General features: G+C 46.6%; 1 protein-coding gene across 3 annotated transcripts in view; it reads left to right on the top strand.

The window, feature by feature from the left end:
* Positions 1–19,036, top strand: part of NRG4 (neuregulin 4) — a 103,396-nt gene that overhangs the window by 68,027 nt on the left and 16,333 nt on the right. For all 3 annotated transcript variants that reach the window (XM_025208396.1, XM_006027222.3, XM_025208395.1), the window contains exon 3: positions 4,665–4,758. In XM_025208396.1, the coding sequence (XP_025064181.1) occupies positions 4,665–4,758 (94 nt within the window). The remainder of the gene's footprint in view (positions 1–4,664; positions 4,759–19,036) is intronic.

Genomic DNA, 19,036 nt, shown 5'->3' with positions numbered 1-19,036 from the left:
CAGACCAAGCCCTACGAGGAGAGACTAGAGAAACTGGACCTCTTCAGCCTCCACAAGAGAAGGTTGAGAGGCGACCTTGTGGCTGCCTATAAGTTCATCACGGGGGCACAGAAGGGAATTGGTGAGGATTTATTCACCAAGGCGCCCCCGGGGGTTATAAGAAATAGTGGCCACAAGCTAGCAGAGAGCAGATTTAGACTAGACATTAGGAAGAACTTCTTCACAGTTAGAGTGGCCAAGGTCTGGAATGGGCTCCCAAGGGAGGTGGTGCTCTCCTCCCCTACCCTGGGGGTCTTCAAGAGGAGGTTTCTTTCCTGCCTATGCAGGGGGTCGGACTCGATCTATTGAGGTCCCTTCGGACCCTAACATCTATGAATCTATGAACATGCAACCCAGTTTTCAAATGTGAATTTATTAAAATGTCCAAATCCTGTACTTTGGACACTGAAATTGTTAATTTTGTCTTAATACCAATTAATTCTCTGAATGTCAATTTGAGCATTTATATTCAGGATTTTGACAATCTATTAACATGGGACATTGAAACCTGGGCTTAGAGGCTGGGAACAGAAGTTACACATAAACGGGTTTAAGAGATCAGAAACTGGTTTAAACCTGTAACAGTACATAAGTTCAGGGCACATAAACCAGTTTCGAAATGGCCAAAACCAGTTTGAGATAAACCCGGTTGAATGTAGTATCATACTTTACTGATTGAGCTCAAACTGGTTTATGGAATTTCTGTCCCAGACCCCTTCCTTGTTTAAGTTAAACCACAGTCCCCCAGCATCCCAGCATGCTCTACAGTTCTGGGCGGGGCTGTGCTGTCTGCTCCAGTGGAGCACAGAGCTAGCCCCACCTCTCTGTTCCCTAGCTGGAGCAGGGGTGGGTGTGTGGCCAGATGCCAGCTCCACTAAAGCAAGGGCAGCAGGGAAGAGGTTTGTTCCGCCCTTCCTCCCCTGTGCCACCAGCCCATGCCAGGCATTTCTCCACTTGCTGTTCCAGAGCCAGGGGCATGGCCAATCCCAGCAGTAGCCTCAAGTGAACTGGCCGGGGGGGCGTTTAATTTCCCCCTCCTTTTCCCACCAGCATCTGAGCCAGGGTCTGTCTGGTACTCCCCCCTTGCTGCTGTAGTGGCAGGGGTGGGGGCATGGCCAGAGGCCAACCGACATGGCCCCAGGGGCAAGAAGGGGGTTTATTTTCCCTTCTGCCCCCTCTGTCCCTGAGGGACCGCAGCCAGGGCCTGCCGGCCCCAATAGCCATTTTCTCCAATTGTTCCCTGCATAGGGCAAGAGGTGAAATAAGCTCCTTCCCCACCCCCTCCACCAGACACTGGAGGGAGTGGGGAAATAACCCCCTTTCTGCCCCCACACCTACAGGGGCCATGCCAGCCGGCCTCTGGCTGCACTCCTGCCCTGCTGCTGGAGCAGTGAGGGGGGAGGGACCCTGATGAGGGCAGCACCCTCTGTCATGGTTTCCCAGGAGCACAAGCCTCTTTCCAGCAGGAGGCCTGCATTACGGGTGGGAGTGGGGTGGGCAGAGCTGCCGCACACTGTGTGGGGTAAGGGGCAATGGTGCTAGAGGGAGCCTGGGGGGCTATAGCCACCCTTCTGAGCCCCAGTGCCACCCCTCGGCCCGCACAGTCTGAAGCAGCTCAGACTGCCTCACCCCCTGCCAGAAAGAGGCTTGCACTCCCAGGAAAACATGGCAGGGGGTGCTGCCCCTGTCATGGTCCCTGCCGTCTTGCTGCTCCAGTGGTAGGGGTGGGGGTGCAACTACAGAACAGCTGGCATGGCACCCTTAGGAGAGGGGGCAGGGAGGGAGATTATTTCCCCCCTCCCTCTAGCATTTGGCAAAGAGGGCAAGAGGGGCTTATCCTTCTGCTCACTCTGCACAGGGAGCGATCGGTGGTGGCTGGGGCAGCAGCTGCGGTCTCCCAGGGAGAAAGGGGGAGGGGAATAAATCCCCTCACTGCTCCCTCTGCCTCAGGGGGCCATGCCAGCTAGCCTTTGGCCATGGCCTCGCTCCAGCCACTGGAGCAGCTAGGGGAGGTGGGGAAGGGAGTGCCAGGTGGACCCAAACTAGGGTCCATGCTAGTGGGACATGGAGAGGGGAATTAAATCTCCTCTCTGGCCAGTTCACTTGCGGTTACTGCTAGGCCTGGCTACGCCCCCAGCACAGCTTCCCTGCAGCCAAGGGCACGCTCTTGCACCTCACCAGCTTCAGGCCTGAGCCACTGCGGTTATGTGCCTGCATTTCCTGAATGTCTATTCACTTGCAAATTGGTTCAATCTAGGCAGGTTAGACTAACTTATAAAGATTGAATCAATTCAGGCTCTGGCTTTTTCAATGTCTGTCCCTAGCCAGAGTGTTCTGATACAAAATCTATAGCAAAATATACTTCCTTTGGATACTAAATTGTAAGACACAAATTTAATTGTCTGGAGTGATCTGAAACTGTACTTTCAACATAAGCAAGATTTAATGAGCTAGCTCTTCAACTGCATCAGAGTCCTACCTGATGAAGCTAAGTACAGTAAAGATGGATGGAGCCAACTGGATGACTGCTTTTCTCGATACAGTTTGGAATATCCACAAGGCAGCTTCAAATTCTGTTCAGGTACATGAGACCTGAGGGTTCATTTACAGCTAGAAATAGAGAAGTGCTCAAATTGTCCCTCTTTTCCTTGCCCTACTACATAGCTATTAGGGCTGTGCGAAGCTTTGGTCCCTGATTTGATTCAGCGGAGATTCAGCGCGATTCGGTGGCTGAATCTCTGAATCAAATCAGAGGACCCTTTAATCTCTCCAAATCGATTCGGAGAGATTTGGAGATACAGACAGAGACACAGCTTTAAATGTTTTTTCTACATACCTCTAGGAAGCAGGCGCGACTTGTGAGTGCTGTGATGCTGGAGCGCATGGAACGTCCCACAGAAGCACGGGGGTCTCCCCCGCATGCTCAGCAGCAGTCCCGGAAGTGGACCAGAAGCACTTCCGGTCCACTTCCAGGTCCACCGGTGAGTGCACAGGGAGCCACTTGGACCTCCCTGGCTTGGTGGCTGGTACCTCTTGGGTCTGGGCAGGCAGCCAGGGTCCCACTGCGGCTGATCGCCGAGCCAGGGGGCCACTGGGGGGCCCCCCAGGTGCGCTCCCTGGCACACCCAGAAGTACTTCTGGTCCACTTCTGGGTTGGCCTCCAAGTATGTGGAGGGTCCCCCTGCACTCCTGTGGGACTCTCCATGTGCCCCAGCATCACAGCGATCACAAGCCATGCCTGCTACCTCAAGGTATGTAGAAAAAACTTTTAAAGCTGTGTCTATGTCTGAATTGCTGATTCTCTGAATCAGCATTGAATCTTCAGATTTGGCCAAATCGAACTGGGGACAGTGATCTGAATCAATGAATCGAATCCCTGTCCCCGATTTGAGCCGAATCCGAATCAAATAGTGCCTGCTTCGCACGCCCCTAATAGCTATGAGGACGGGTAATGTAGGGCCAGACAACCTGGATAAAGTGGAGGAACAGTTTACAATCAATTAGACAAATTCAACAAGGACAAGTGCAAAGGCCTGCACTTGGAACAGAATAAATGAATGCACAAATACAGGCTGGAGAAGCGCTGGCTAAGCTGCAGTACTGCAGAGAAGAACCTGGGGGTTACAGTGGACCATAAGCCTAAAAAAAACGTCAACAGCATACTGGGTTGTTGTATCAGGAATGTTACTTGCAAATCAAGAGAAGTGATTTTTCTGCTCTATTCAGCACTGTTGTGGCCTCACCTGGAGTGCTGTGTCCAGTTTTGGGCTTCACACTTCAAGAAGGATGCAGACAATTTGGAAAAAGCCCAGTGCAGAGCAACAAAAATGATTAGGGGCCTGGGAGGCAAGATTAATGAGAAAAGGCTGAAAGAACTAAGATTATTTAGCTTGGAGAAGAGAAGCCTGGGGTGGTTGCAGGGCAGAGGAGGGAGGGGGAAGGGTTGGGATTGATAACAGTCTTTAAATACCTGAAAAGTGATTACAGAGAGGATGGAGATGGACTTTTCTCCATGACCGCAGGGGAGGAACTAAGAGCAACAGCCTCAGTTTTCAGCAGGGGGAACTTAGTTTGGAGATTTGAAGGAACTTTCTGTTTGCAAGAGTGGTCAAACATTGGAACAGGCTACCTAGAGAAACTGTGGAATCTCCATCCTTGGTAGTTTTCATGAGCAGGTTACACAGACACTTAACTGGGATGGTTTAGTCACGGATGATCTTGCCTTGAATAAATGACCTTGTGAGATGCCTTCCAGCCCTACTTTTCTATGTTCCCATACTGACCCACATCTGTGGATTCACCTGTGTTAGCATTTAGTTGGTTATGCTTGTAGTAAAGCTGCTTTGAGCCACTGGAGTGTTAAAAGTCAAACCTGACAGAGGCCATCTTGTGGCCCATTATATTCAATAAACTCTCCATGTATGAAAGCCATGAGAAATTTCACAGATATTTCTGATGATTACAAAAGATTGGGTCCTCATTTATTTCCAGCAGTTATCTTCTATATTTTAGTTTAACAGGGTGGGGGGAAACCTAACACATCGTAGTATATTTTTTTCTCATTCATGAGTTTCCTCATGCATACAAGGAAGAACATACAAATCTCTCTTTATGTTTTATTTAAGATCATGAAGAACTCTGTGGCACCAGTTATGGATCTTTTTGTTTAAATGGTGGGATTTGTTATATGGTACCTACTGTATCCAGTCCTTTTTGCAGGTAAGTGAAATCTAAATTTTGCATTTAGATATTGCACTTATCATAAAGAACACATTTTTATTAATAACAACTTTGTAAAAAGAAATGTAGTATGCTAGAAAAAATGACCATGGAGCTATGACTGTCAAGAACTGATTATTGTTTGTGACTGCAAATTCAGCCATTCATATTCACTTTGTTTAATACCTTGAGCAGACTCACAGAAGGCAATATTTTAAAAAACTTAGGGAAAATAGCTGTTTAGTGCAGGGGCAGGCAATTATTTTGGGTGGAGGGCCACTTAACGTTTGGTGAGCTGTCGAGGGCTGCATGGGTTGCCCTGCCCCTTGACAGGAGTCCTGCCCCATGGTTGCCATCTTGGGACTGGAACCCCTGACCTTTGCTACTGGAAGTCTCTCCCCTTCCCTCCCAGAAATACTCTTTTTGGGAGGGGGGAGTTGCCATCTTAGAACCAGAAAAAACCAAATCATACATTAAAAGTCAGACACCTACTATAACATATTCTAATTTTATTACAAAAAATATTTTTGTCATGATTTGTGTTTGTGTACTGTATATAGAGTTAATTGCATAATAACTCAAAAATAAATTATTAGTCTTGTATATTGTGTGTGGGGGTGTGGTTGGGTGTGTGTATATGCATGTATGGTGGGGTGTGGGGGTTTTATGGTGGGGGTGTGAGTGTGTATGGTGGGGTGTGGGGGGAGTTTGTGAGGGGTTGTGGCTGTGTGTGGAGGGGCATAGGTTATATTGCAGGATTGTGTGGTTTCTGGGGTGTGAGTGTTTGGCTCTGGAGTCAATGCAGGCAACACTGGTGTGTGTGTGGGGCATTTGTGGGGTGCGAGGGAGGATGGGAAGGGTGTGGGGACCCCTCACACACTCCCCCCATGGCTCAGCAGCAGGTGGGGGCACTGGTGCCTGGTTCTGGCCAGTGCTGCATGTGGCAGTGAGCAGTGCAGCCCCTGCTGGGCTGTTTGTTCCCTGGCATTTCCTGCACAAGTGGGGCACAGGAGGGAAGCCCCAGGAACTGAAGATGGCTGCTTCCCACCCCCCAGCCCACTCCACTGCCTGGGGCTTCAATCCTATGACCAATGAGTGCGGGGAGCACTAGGGAAACAGACAGGAGTCAAGAACCAGCACCAAGCAGAATGCCACCCCCACCCCCCCGTTACCAGAGCTGACCCAAGCAGGGTGCCCAGGGCACATCAGCTCATGTGGGACCCCATCCCCACTCCCATCCCACGGGTCCCAGACCTGAAGAAGCTGCTATTGCCATTGGTAGCAGCGGATGCCGTGGGGGCAAGGGGGTTGTGAGCAGCTGGATGTGGAGCTGTCACATCACCCCAGAATGCCACCCCCACCCCCCCGTTACCAGAGCTGACCCAAGCAGGGTGCCCAGGGCACATCAGCTCATGTGGGACCCCATCCCCACTCCCATCCCACGGGTCCCAGACCTGAAGAAGCTGCTATTGCCATTGGTAGCAGCGGATGCCGTGGGGGCAAGGGGGTTGTGAGCAGCTGGATGTGGAGCTGTCACATCACCCAGCTCCATGCCACCGCTGCTCCGCCCCACTCTGCAGGGCCCCCCAAAGTGCAGGGCCTGGGGTGATCCCCCCCCCCCCCCCTGCATCTGCCAGGGGGAAGGGGGGGTTCCCATACCCCTCCCCCCTCATGCCTACACCCTGCCCACTCAAGCTCTGTGCTGCCCCCACACCCTGGGTGCAGGCTCCACGCTGCAGCCAACCCCAGCACCAGCCCCACGCTCCTGCCCAGCTGCAGCCCTGCCCCTGCCCCCTTCCCTACCTGCTGCCCAGAGGGAGTGGGATTCCTGGGAAGCCTGCAGCAGCAGCTCCATCCCATGCTAGCAGGACTGGCCCTTACACCCACAAGGGTGGGAGCGAGGTATAATAGGATATGTTGGGGGCAGGTGTAGGCACCTCGCACCCACTCTTGTGGACAGAAGGGCTGGGTGGGGCACAATTTCTTGTGGGGGGGGTGTGGGGAGTGTGCCGCGGGCTGGATGAAAGTCTCTGGTGGGCTGGATCTGGCCTGTGGTCCGTATTTTGCCCACTCCTGATTTAGTGGATGTAGCAGTACTCATTTACTTAAGGATTCAAACTGTTACCTTTATTTAGAGCCAGCTACTTCCCTCCCCTCATACAGTCCAGAATGGAACAAAATGCCCTGCGTCTCCTAGTAAAAGGGCATACCGAAGGGCTTTTTTCCTGCTTTTCTCTCTATGAATTATCCAAGTTCCAAAAACATAGAAAGGGTGTGGCAGAAGCCAAGTAGGAAGGAGTCAAGGAAGAAAGTGGTTTCCTTTGGGAGAAAATGCAACAGAAAGCTCTTTGAGCTCTCACAGAACTCAAAGGAAACAGTCAAAGGCCGGGTGGCAAGGAAGCAACATTGTCTGTATGTTTTATACTTAATATAACAGAGGTTTTTGGGACTGAGAGATAGATGAGCTCCCCAGGAGAGGATCATGTAACATAGCAACTCTCAGCTGGGTTCCCTGGCCCCATGGGGTGCCACAAGGTGGAAAGAGATAAGTGCAGACTCAGGCTCATCCCTGCATGGCTGCTCTGCATCCTCACTCCGCAGCTCCTCTGCAAGGAGGTAACCACATGATTGTCCCCCTCCTGCTACTCCTCTCCCCCTTCCCCCATGGTCCAGCTCATGCTGCTCTGTTTATAAAAGTTATGGAGGGGTGCCTGGAGACTAAAAAGGTTGAGAATCACTGATATAACAGAATGTGGAAAGGCCTAGATTTGTATATAGGATCCCTTCCATTTGTAAAAACAGATCTATTATTTCAGTGTAACATCTATCAAAGAAAGAAGAAGAAAGATTTTACTGATTATAACATCTTAGGCTGTCATCTGCTGATTCTAGTTTATTGTTCATTTGAGATAAATGAACTGGTTGACTTCAATGGTTCAGTTAGCAAGCTGATACATTTCCAGAAAACTGGAACTGCATTCAGCCCCAGATTAGATTGTTAGGGCCATTTTCCTCTTTCCTTTCTCCCTGGGGGCACCAGAGGCCAGATGACAGGGTTCCATGGGCTAGATCTGACTGGCAGGCTGCATCTTTGACACACCTGTTTTATGGGATCAAGTAGAGGATTCATAAATGTTTCCCATTTTAACTTCCATATTACCTGATCACACTAGGAATGCACATATTAACAGAGCATTTTTTTAACATTATCAGCAGCATAGTAGTTAATAAAGTTGCCATTTATATCAGCATAATTAGGCTTCAGTGTTAACACCTTACTGAAATAGGTCAATCTACCTCTCACTTATTTATGCCAGAAGATATAGATTCAGCAAAGTAATGCTGCTAAGGGTCAAATTTGAATAGTTTCAACTGTAAGGACAGGGACTTATTTCCTTTATACTAAAACCTATGTTTTCCTGAAGGCCCACCAGAGAACTGTTGAAATAATATTATGGCTCATTCAAGTCCCACTTCAAGTCCTGACTTCAGAATTTTCAAAGTTTTGAATGAGACTTCATTGATACAATTCCTATTGAATCAATGCAAGATCACAGAATCATAGAAAAGCAGGGCTCGAAGGGATCTCCAGAGGTCATCTAATCCATCCCTTTTCATGAGGCAGGATCATCCCTGTCCAAACCATCATATATAAATCCATTGTCTAACCTGTTAGCAAAACTACACAGTTCTGATGCATTGCTAAATCTCCACAATATATTTTGAAAATGTAGGGAAGAATCTTTACTGGTTATATGTAAAATCTTGCAACTTGAATTAAAAAAAAGTGTTTGTAGGCCCATTCCATCAAAACTGAATTTTCACAGTATTTCTAAATTGTTCCACTGTAATAGAAAAAAGCAAAAAGAGTACAAGACAAGCTACACAGTTTGGAGGACTCTTTGACAAATTTTCTGCAATTACAAAGTCTTTGAAGTTCTAACTTAAAATCCAAACTTGGTAGCCTTTGTATCCTAGTGATTGTTTTCCAGATTTCTTAAGATATTTTATAAATTATCAATTAATTTATTTGAATTTTTAAAAAGTGCCTGTGTGAACATTTATTAACAAATTATGAAAAGCCTTACAATAAATACATCACACATCAAAGAATCAACATATCACCACTGTAATTATTCACTCTTAATCAGGAAATTAAGCCCCACCAATTTCCTGTCAAATAGATAATAACTTGCCAATATTACAGATGGGTAAACTGAGGTACAGAATGATAAGACTAGAAGTCTGTTGGGAGCGGGGGGTGTTCTCAGAGATCTTTAGGCCCGTCTGTCATCAGATTGAAGGTTTAGTGGAGGGAATTTCTTGTAAGGGACAGTTATATCAGCCATGCCCAAAAATGTTATCACTGAGGCTGAAAAAAACCACTTATGAAGTGTACATTTTTACCTCTGAAATGCATTAGTTGGCATCACATAACAGCCATTTTTAGAAAATGTTCCTTGGAACACTATTCCTTAAGCCCTATAATAAATCTTCCCACACAATCTGCAGTTTTACTTCAAAACTACAGAAATTATGCATGTTACATTATCAGTAAATTTATGCTCCAGTAGTGGAACTGCTGTCCATATCACTTAACTTCAGGGAGTGCAACTGTAGCCTTAGTACCAGTATTCTGTGAAAGGAAGTTCAAACATTTATAGTGAAATGCATTTGATAAGAGACAGACAGCCTGTTACTTTACTGTTTGGTTATATTTATGACAAAATAGAAAAAAAGTACCTCACATGGTCCCTCATTTTTCTTTTTTATGCAAACTCATAAAGCCCTGTAACAGGGTAGGACAAAAGGATATCACCAAGCTAAGGAGCAAGAGAACTTATTTGTGGAAAAACCTTGTTATAAGTTATACAGTGCACATCACTGAGATTAAGTGTGTTGTTTGATATCATACTGTGAATCAGGTGCAGAAATAAGTATAACTCAGAAACCCTGGCTTACAGTTGTTTGCTCTAGCTAAATATTACACTAATTCACATAATTTAAATTTAAATTAATGCAGAAAAATTTAAACTAAAATAATATGCCAAAATTACGTATTTATTTTTCCTTGGCTAGAAATAAACCATCCTTTTCCACATTTTATTAGCACTAATAAGCAAGGGAAAATGGGAACATTTAAATTAGGTGGTAACTTCCTGTACAGTTTCAAATCACTGTCTCCCAGGAATTGTCAGGACATAATGAAAAAGGCACATCTACTGCAAAAACAGTATATGTGGAGTAGCAGACATTTTGAACAATGAATTCTTCAGCAATACACACTTGTAAGCACAGGTCATTTCTATTTTAAAAGGGTTCTAAATAAAGTCTTTCATAATTCAGGTCATGACTGGCAGCAGGGCAGTTTGCAATCTGCAGGGGCAAAAAAACTTAACTTCTTTAAAGCATTCCTGTCATACTCAGACAAGTATTTCTTCACTTCCCATTTAAATTTTGAAGCATTTTTCTTGTGTATTTAATAGCTGCTTATCAAGTTATATGGAGCTCAAATAGAAGCATTCTGTTTATGCACATTCTCATTCCAAGCATGTTCCTCAATCAGTCAGAAAAGAGGCTAATTATAAATGAGAAAGGTTCTGTTTACACACAGTTATCTTAGTAATCAGCACTGAGGCGAATAGGAATAACAGGAAAAGACTGCTCAGCGGAAACAACACAAATATTTGAGCCTTTAAAACTTGGTTATGACTGGCATTAGCAAGGAAGCAGTCAAACTCTATATTTGCTATTCATCCATAGCTCCTAAGATAGCAGGGACTCAGTACCACCCTAAAGTGCAGCCTCTTCAAGCATTTGCAAATGACCACCTCACAGCAACACAAAGAATAGCTTTAAGGTGTAGAGCTTCAGAAGGAGCCCTAGGCCAAAGACTGAAAAGGTGCAACCAAGCAACTCTGTTCAAAAGGCCACATAGATACATTAATAAAAACAGCCCATTATGGTAAATGTGAGCTGAGTAAGATCATGTAGTATACATCATGCAATATCATCTGAGGTAATTCTGCTTACTGATTTCTTTATACACAACAGAATTACATCATTCTTTAAAACAAATGTGTTTTATAAAAATATGTGGACACTGGGCACATCTACACATGCAATTAGTGCAAGGTAATAAACTCCAGTGAATTTGTGCTGGAGTTCATTGTTCCCAGGCAGTGTTTACACATGCACTTGGGACAACAATATGTTAAACCAGGGCGGTGCAGCCCCAGCTGGCAGGGACCCCAGGTGGTCATTCTGCCAGCCTGGAATTGCTGTCCCAGCTCAACGTGCTGCGGAGGGGCTGGCTGGGGCACAAGGGTACTTCAGTTTGGGGCTAGCTAGCAGGCAGCCCCCATACTGTGGTACCCTCGTGGCCTGGCCAGCCTTGGTCACCATCTACACATGTGCTGTGGCAGAGTAAATAACTCCACCATAGGGTAGATAGTACTTGTGTCACTCAGTACTATCCTACAGCAGAGTTAATTAGTTTATTCCAGCCTAATAGTGCCACATGTGTAGACAGTGATGCTTTACTGCAGAGCTAATTAGTCAACTGCAGTAAAGCACATATGTAGATGCCCCTATTGATAGTAACCCATTACTTTGGATATTTCACAGCTACTTCCATTTGGTAGAAGCAGGTAGTTGTATACGGTAGCAGCAAAATACTGGTTGATATTTCTTTGTACACCATAACATTTGCAGGTTTTATATGCATCCGGCATATGTTAAATTGTTCAGCTGCCATCTTCACTTTTTGTCTTTTCTAATACTAGCTTGATTTCCTCACAGGTAAAATGTGCACTTGGCACCATATACACAGGGAGATTCAACACTAAAATACCCAAATTAAAAAAAAAAATGCATGAAGAATCACATGACAGAGAATAAGCTAGAATGTGAAACACAACTGTCTCAGGTGTATTGCAAGATAGAAAGCTGAAAGATGTTTGCATCAGGACCTGAGGTACAGCTGCCTCATGTAGTGTCAAATTAAATTCAGACTGTTGTTTGGGGTATACATTCCCATACTAAAATATTTCCTCCTTTTTAATTGCATTATTATATGGGGAAGGGGTGCTTAAAAGCCTTCTTTTGAGATATGCAGAGCATCTGAGTGGCCAGGTTTATGCACTGAAACAATTAAGACACTTTCCAAAGCAGAATGTGGCAATGCTTGCTCTTTGAAAATGTAATATTAGTGCTGAATGTGCCACAGAGCTTTACAAAGATTCCTTTCTTAGGATGCTCTGTTCCCCAGGTACTGCTATTCAACTGATTTCTGAATGTCACCCTCTCACCCACCAGCTAAACAACAAAATGGTGACGGATATAGCTATATATTAATGAGGTTTGAACACCTAGGTGGTGAGGAATATAAATAGAAATTATTTTCAGGCATGCATGAAAGAGGCAATAAGGATGGGGGAACAAGAGGAAGCCCAGTGCTAAGGCAATCTAGAGCCCCAAGTACACTATCCAGAGAGGCAATTGGAGGATGTATTTAACTCCTTTGCTGGAGAGAGAGACACAATAGCATAGTACACCCTTATCTACCCCATAAGCAACAGCAGATACCAGCATGCTGCAGTCTTTTATTCCCCACAGAGGGAAGTCTGTTAGAGAGAGACATTACACATAAACTGGTTTAAGTGATCAGAAACTGGTTTAAACCTGTAACAGAATGGACATTCAGTGCACATAAACCAGTTTTAAAATGGCTGAAACCAGTTTGAGATAAACCTGGTTGAATGTAGTATCAGACTTAACTGATTTGGCTCAAACCAGTTTATGCAATGTCTGTCTCAGACCTCTTCCTCATTGAAGCTAAACTAGACTCCCTCAGCACCCCACATACTCTCTGGGCTGGGCTGTCTGCTCCAGCCCAGCTGACCTGGCCCTACCCCTCTGCTCCCCAGCCCCAGCCAAGACAGGCAGGGGTGGGGGTCTGGCCAGGGTGGGGTTTAATTCCCTCTTCACTGTCCCACCAGCAGGGACCCAAATCAGGTCTGCCAGGTGCTCCCCCGTCGCTGCTGCAGCAGGGCACCATGGCCCCTGAGGCAGAGGTGGGCAGGGCGGTGGGTTAGTCTCCTCTCTACCCCATTGGCAGCTGGGTCTGCCTGTTGTTGCTGCTGTGCTTGCTCCCTGTGGGGGAATAAGCCCCCTGCTGTCCCTTCCACCAGACATCGGAGGGAGGGGAAATAACCCCTGTCCCTGCCCCCCAACAATGGACCCTCCGACTGGTGTCTGGTTATGCCCCCGACCTGGCCACTGCAGGAGGAGGGGCCATGGCCCTTGGTGGGGGAAGGAGCCCCTATCATAATGTTGGGGAGTGCAAGCCCCTTTCTGGCAGGGGGGCCCCCGCTGGGGGACAGGTAGAGCTGTGGCAGGCTGCATGCAGCAGCACCAGGGTCTGGAGTGGGCCAGAGCCCCCCCACAGCACTGCCACTGCTGCTGCCATGGCCTGCAGCAGCCACCCCCCGCATAGCTTCCCTGCAGCTGAGGGTGCTCTCCTGCCCCTGGCGCCTGGCCTGCTCCTGTTCTGTTACAAACCAGTTCAAGCTAGGCAGGTTAGACTAACCTGCAAAGCTTGAATCAGTTCAGGCTCTGGCTTTTGAAAGTCTGGCCCTAGCCTTGGAGTATGTCAAGCAGCCTCCCTACTAAGAGAGCCTAGATGTTAATATCCTATTGAGATGCAGGTTGCAGTAAAAGTTTCAGGATTGATATTGATACCATAAGACATTATTGTACTGGCTATGCTTAGTTCACATTTTCAGGTTTTGTTTTGTTTAACACCTACAGCCAAAATCATGAGATAGGAAAAAAACTCTTTACTTTGCGTAATGCTGAAAAAAGAGAAGTGCTGCCATAATCTGAACAATTAACATGTCTTTCTCCTTCCAGTTCCTCTAGTGACCTTTGGGGACCTACCATAACTACACATGAACTTGAGTTCCCAGAAAGTCTCAGTGTGACTAAAAAACTTGTTAGTAGCTAGTTAGGATTTCCTTCAAGGATTCAAATTTCTTTCAACTTTTGTGGTGCAAGAAATTATGCCGACTGAGGACAACTAAAAGAAAAAGGAAAAAAGACCTGAGTTATAGTGTGGTTCTATCTACTTGGTACTTTAATGAACCTGAATCACTAAGCTGTATTATGTGCTAGACCTCCAGGTATCTCCAGCCAAGCAGCTTCTTTCAGACTATAAACAGATAAAGATATTTTCAGACTACTGCTACTTGATGATTCAAACTAGGAGTGGCTCCTGATACATGGATGACCTGGTGCTGCCAGGGACTATATCTGCAGGACATTTAACTGGTGAACAGCAAAAAGTTAGATTCCTGCCACAGTTATTGAGAGAGGATTTTATGCTTATTTGCCTATATATTCAGTTGCTGAGTTTCACCAAGTTTCTACATCCCTTTTCCCATTATAAATATTTCCTTGTTTGAACAGTTTGTGTGCCTGTGAATGAGCAAGTTGTTTGTCATCAGAGCAATTGGAGGGCATACTTAGCTTTCCCAGGCTTCTGGAGCGGGAGTCAAGTCAAATTCTTTGCCTGGTGTGATCACGGGTAGACTGAACCTGGACCTTTTTGCTGCTATGTTTAGAATTAGAAAGGATAGAAACATTTTTGTTTTTAAATCAAGACACTGACCCTATCACAGGACTCTCGGAGCTCAGGTTGTTGGTACAGCCTATAGTACGCAAGTCTTATTCCAGTCCTGGTAAGTGCGGAGACATTAACAACATTAACAGAAGTCGATAAAAATGGTGCGTCTCAATGATAAAAGCTCCAGGGCACTCTCTGCCAACATTAAATGAGGGGTAGTGGATTTAAGTTATTAAGTTGGTAATGTCAAAGGCAGGACACAGAAGCAGTGGTACAATCCTGGGAACTCTCCAGCACAGCTGCAAATACCATTTTTGTCACACGTAGTACAACCATCATATTTAGAGAATAGTCACCTTTTCTATTTCAACAGACTCAGTATGGCAAACTATTGTGATATTTGATGTTTTTAAGCCCCAGGTCCCTCGGGCAAGTGATTATGTGAAAACCTTGACTTTCATTTTTCATTAAAATAAATTTCTAGCTTTTATGACTTTGGTGGGCAAAAAAAAAGCTAAAACATGAACCAACTATACTCTTAAGGATCAGAAGCTAAAAATCAAATACTTCCCCTCTAAATTAAATTTTAAGATTGTTAAACCTATCTAATGATTTTTTGGGCCTTGCCTCATGATTCTTACTACTTGGGGTTTATGAAACTGGGTACATACTGTAGCTTCCCTTTGATTTCATTAAAAGGATGTGAACCATGTGCCATCTACAGTTTAAATGGAAAGTTACCCACAATTAAGTATTCCTGTATAATTTCGTATGTAATCCTATTGATCTTTAACCCTACAGGTCATAGCTTTTAGAAGATGCTCCAGTCAAATTTAGCAGACCAGCTGATTTATAGATGCTAGGGTCAGAAGGGACCTCAGTAGATTGAGTCCGACCCCTGCATAGGCAGGAAAGGTTCCAGACCTTGGCCACTTTAACTGTGAAGAAGTTCCTCCTAATGTCCAATCTAAATCTGCTCTCTGTTAGCTTGTGGCCATTATTTCTTGTAACCCCCGGGGGCGCCTTGGTGAATAAAACCTCACCAATTCCTTTCTGTGTCCCCGTGATTAATTTATAGGCAGCCACAAGGACGCTTCTCAACCTTCTCTTGCGGAGGCTGAAGAGGTCCAGGTGCCCCAGTCTCTCCTCATAGAGCTTGGCCTGCAAGCCCTTAACCATACGAGTGGCCCTTCTCTGGACCCTCTCCAGGTTATCCACATCCCTCTTGAAGTGCGGCGCCCAGAATTGCACGTAGTACTCCAACTGCAGTCTGACCAGCGCCTGATAGAGGGGAAGTATCACCTCCTTGGATCTATTCGTCATGCATCTGCTGATGCACGATAAAGTGCCATTGGCTTTTCTGATGGCTTCGTCACACTGCCGACTCATGTTCATCTTAGAGTCCACTAGGACTCCAAGATCCCTTTCCACTTCCGTGCCACCCAGCAGGTCATTTCCTAGGCAGTAGGTGTGCTGGACATTTTTCCTCCCTAGGTGCAGCACTTTGCATTTCTCCTTGTTGAACTGCATTCTGTTGTTTTCTGCCCACTTGTCCAACCTGTCCAGGTCTGCTTGCAGCTGTTCCCTGCCCTCCGGCGTGTCCACTTCTCCCCATAGCTTTGTGTCATCTGCAAACTTGGACAGAGTACATTTCACTCCCTCGTCCAAGTCGCTGATGAAGACATTGAAGAGTATCGGTCCAAGGACCGAGCCCTGCGGGACCCCACTGCCCACACCCTTCCAGGTCGATACCGACCCATCCACTACAACTCTCTGGGTGCGACCCTCTAGCCAATTCGCCACCCACCGGACTGCGTAGTCATCCAAGTCACAGCCTCTTAACTTGTTTACCAGTATGGTGTGGGATACCATATCGAAGGCCTTCCTGAAGTCTAAGTACACGACATCCACCCCTACTCCTGTGTCCAGGCGTTTTGTAACCTGGTCATAAAAAGAGACTAGATGCTAGTAGTATTCCCAGGTATCTGAGGCAAGTGCAATGGTGACCCTAACTCGGATGGAGGTGATCTGGCACCATGGAGTTGGCCTTCAGCTCAGCACAGTTGTGCTGGATGGCTCCAGTTGGAAGCCCGTGCCTCTTTATGCCCTCCCCCCTCGGTGAGGTTGAGGAAGGACCTCTGAGGTTCACAGGATCTGTTCTGAACAAAGTCCTTCCTTATAACCTCCATTTGCCAAGCACTATCATGTTTTACAGGCCTGGCATGGTCACATGCTCTACTGCTCCCCCCACCCCCCCCGGTGCTGCTTACCCTCAGAACACCCTAATGAACCCTGCCTGAGCCATGGATATTTCCACTTCTTCCACAACACTCCTCTCCTCTCACTGCTACCCTAATCCCAGATCTCCTCCCTCTTTCCTATACAAATTCATACTACATCCTGTCTTTTCCCCACCCTGTTCTTGGCTTTGTCTGTCTGTCTCTCTCAAGTGAATGTACAAGTAGGGATATTACTGTCTATCCTGTGCGTCTTTAGATGCATATCTTGCAAATAATCAGTGAGGGGCAATGGTTGAGCGCTTTAACCAATTAGGCCTGTCCTTTTTCAGGCCTCAAACAACTTATTTGTAAGGCAACCTGAGGCCACTGTTCACATCAGTGTGGTACCCTGCCTGGGCTAATAAACCCTGCTTCCCAGCAGACCTAAGTAGCTTGAATAATGCCATGCTAATACCACTATGCTGCTTCCCATTCCAGAACCAGTGCAGGGTATGCATGTGTAGTGCTGTGTTACGTGGCTGTTTATTCTGTCCAAGCTTTTGAAAATGTGGTCTTAATTGCCAATATTTTTCATATTTATTATTTACTATTTATTTACTGGAAACTGTTCAACTGGATAAAGGTTGACTTTAACTTTTAGGAGTCTGCTGAAGACTTGAGCCTGTGCCAATCTTGAGGATATTAACAACTTGACTCAAATTGAACTGGCAGGGAGACAATTTTAAGATGGCATTCTGTCTGGTAGAGCTTGGTATTTACACATACACCATTGTTAACCAAAATACCCCTGATTTTTCCTAACCAGTTCAAAATAATAATATTTGTTCTGATTAATACTACTATGAACCTGACAGAAAGCAGTAGGGTATAATGCAGTTAGGATTAAATTCTGGCTCTACTTGCAAAGCCAATTATAGCAGGATTTCTTTGTAGTGCCCTAAAACTATAGAAAGAAAAGAACCCCTCCTTCCTTCCCATCTAAACTTGGGGGCGGATACCAAAACAAACAGCAGATACCTACAGGCAGAAATAGGTCCATTGTCTTATTAGGGCGAAAACAGATGTCAGATTTCTCCTGGGGCAAAGCCTTTAATCCTGGGATCCTACAGAAGTATAAACCCATTTTTCCACTTAAAGAATCTGAGATAGTCCAAGAAAAAAGTGTTATCGTGGCCAAGTTTATTCCTATTCATTCCAAGGACAAATTGTGGAATGTGTGTAAAGGGCTCTGCTGTTCCCAGGTTGACTTGCTCGGTCAGAACTGACACAAATGCAACTTTCTGTTTTAACCATTAAATAACTATTGTGCTCATGTTTTGGCTAGTGGCTTGTTCATTAGGGGATTTATATAGTTGCAGAACCACTGTATCCCTTCATCTTTCCAGATCTAATCTATACTCTCCTCATCCTCTTAATGATAGCATGAAGAATTCCACATCAAGCAATGTACAAGACAAAGGCTACGTACAGACATTCAAAAAGCCTAAACCTGAATTGATTCAATTTTTGCAGGTTAGTTTAACCTGTGTAGAATGAACTGCCAAGCAAGTATATAGACATTCACTTTTGATTCTGGAAATGCAGCCACATGCCTGCAGTGGTTCAGGCCAGGGGGTGCTAGAGTGAGCCCTTCCTTCTCTTCAGCAGTGGTCAAGGGAAGCTGAGTTGGGGGAGGCATAGCTGTGCCCCGGCAGGCCCAAGTATGATTGGGGAGGGGTTTAAACCCCAACCCTGGCCTGCCAAGACCCCAGCTGAGGTGTGCCTGGAGGGAGAGGGGGGAAGCAGCCCTGGCAGGCTTTGGTGGGGGGTGGGAAGGGGAAAGAGCGTGGCCAGACCCTGGCTCCCAACAAGACACCAGCCCAGCATAGCCTCCTAAGGTGAAGGGGGCAAGGAAGGGGTTTATTACCCCACGCCCTCCCCTCTCCCACTTGGGGCTCCAGCTGGGGTCTGCCTGGCCAGAGAAGAGCAGTCTCTGTCATGATCCTTCCCCCAACCCCCTCCCCACTCCAGTGGTAGGGGAATGGCCAGATGCCAGCCCAGCATGGCTCCCTGAGAAGAAGGGGTGGGGGGTGTTATTCCCGCCTCCCTCCCCTCTCCTCTCCCACCAGGGACCACAGCTGGGATCTGCCAGCCCCAGCCGCCACCTCCGCTGCCTGCACCCAGCCAGCTGGGGTTTCTCGGGAAGAAAAGGAGGAATAAACACCCTCCCTGCTCTCTTCACCTCAGAGGGCCATGCCGGCTGGGGTCTAGCCATGCCCCTGCCCCTGCCACTGGAGCAGCAAGGTGGAGAAGACCCTGATGGTGACAGGAGCTCCTATCATGGTGTCCCAGGGAGTGCAAGCCTCTTCCCGGTGGGGGGCTGCACTGCAGGCAGGAGTGGGGCAGGCAGAGCTACCACAGCCTGTGCAGGGCG

This window comes from Alligator sinensis, unplaced genomic scaffold, assembly GCF_000455745.1.
Source record: "Alligator sinensis unplaced genomic scaffold, ASM45574v1 scaffold954_1, whole genome shotgun sequence".
In the NCBI taxonomy this organism is placed as follows: Eukaryota; Metazoa; Chordata; order Crocodylia; family Alligatoridae; genus Alligator; species Alligator sinensis.
Note: the sequence above shows the minus strand (reverse complement) of the source record. Positions and strands in the feature narration are given on the sequence as shown.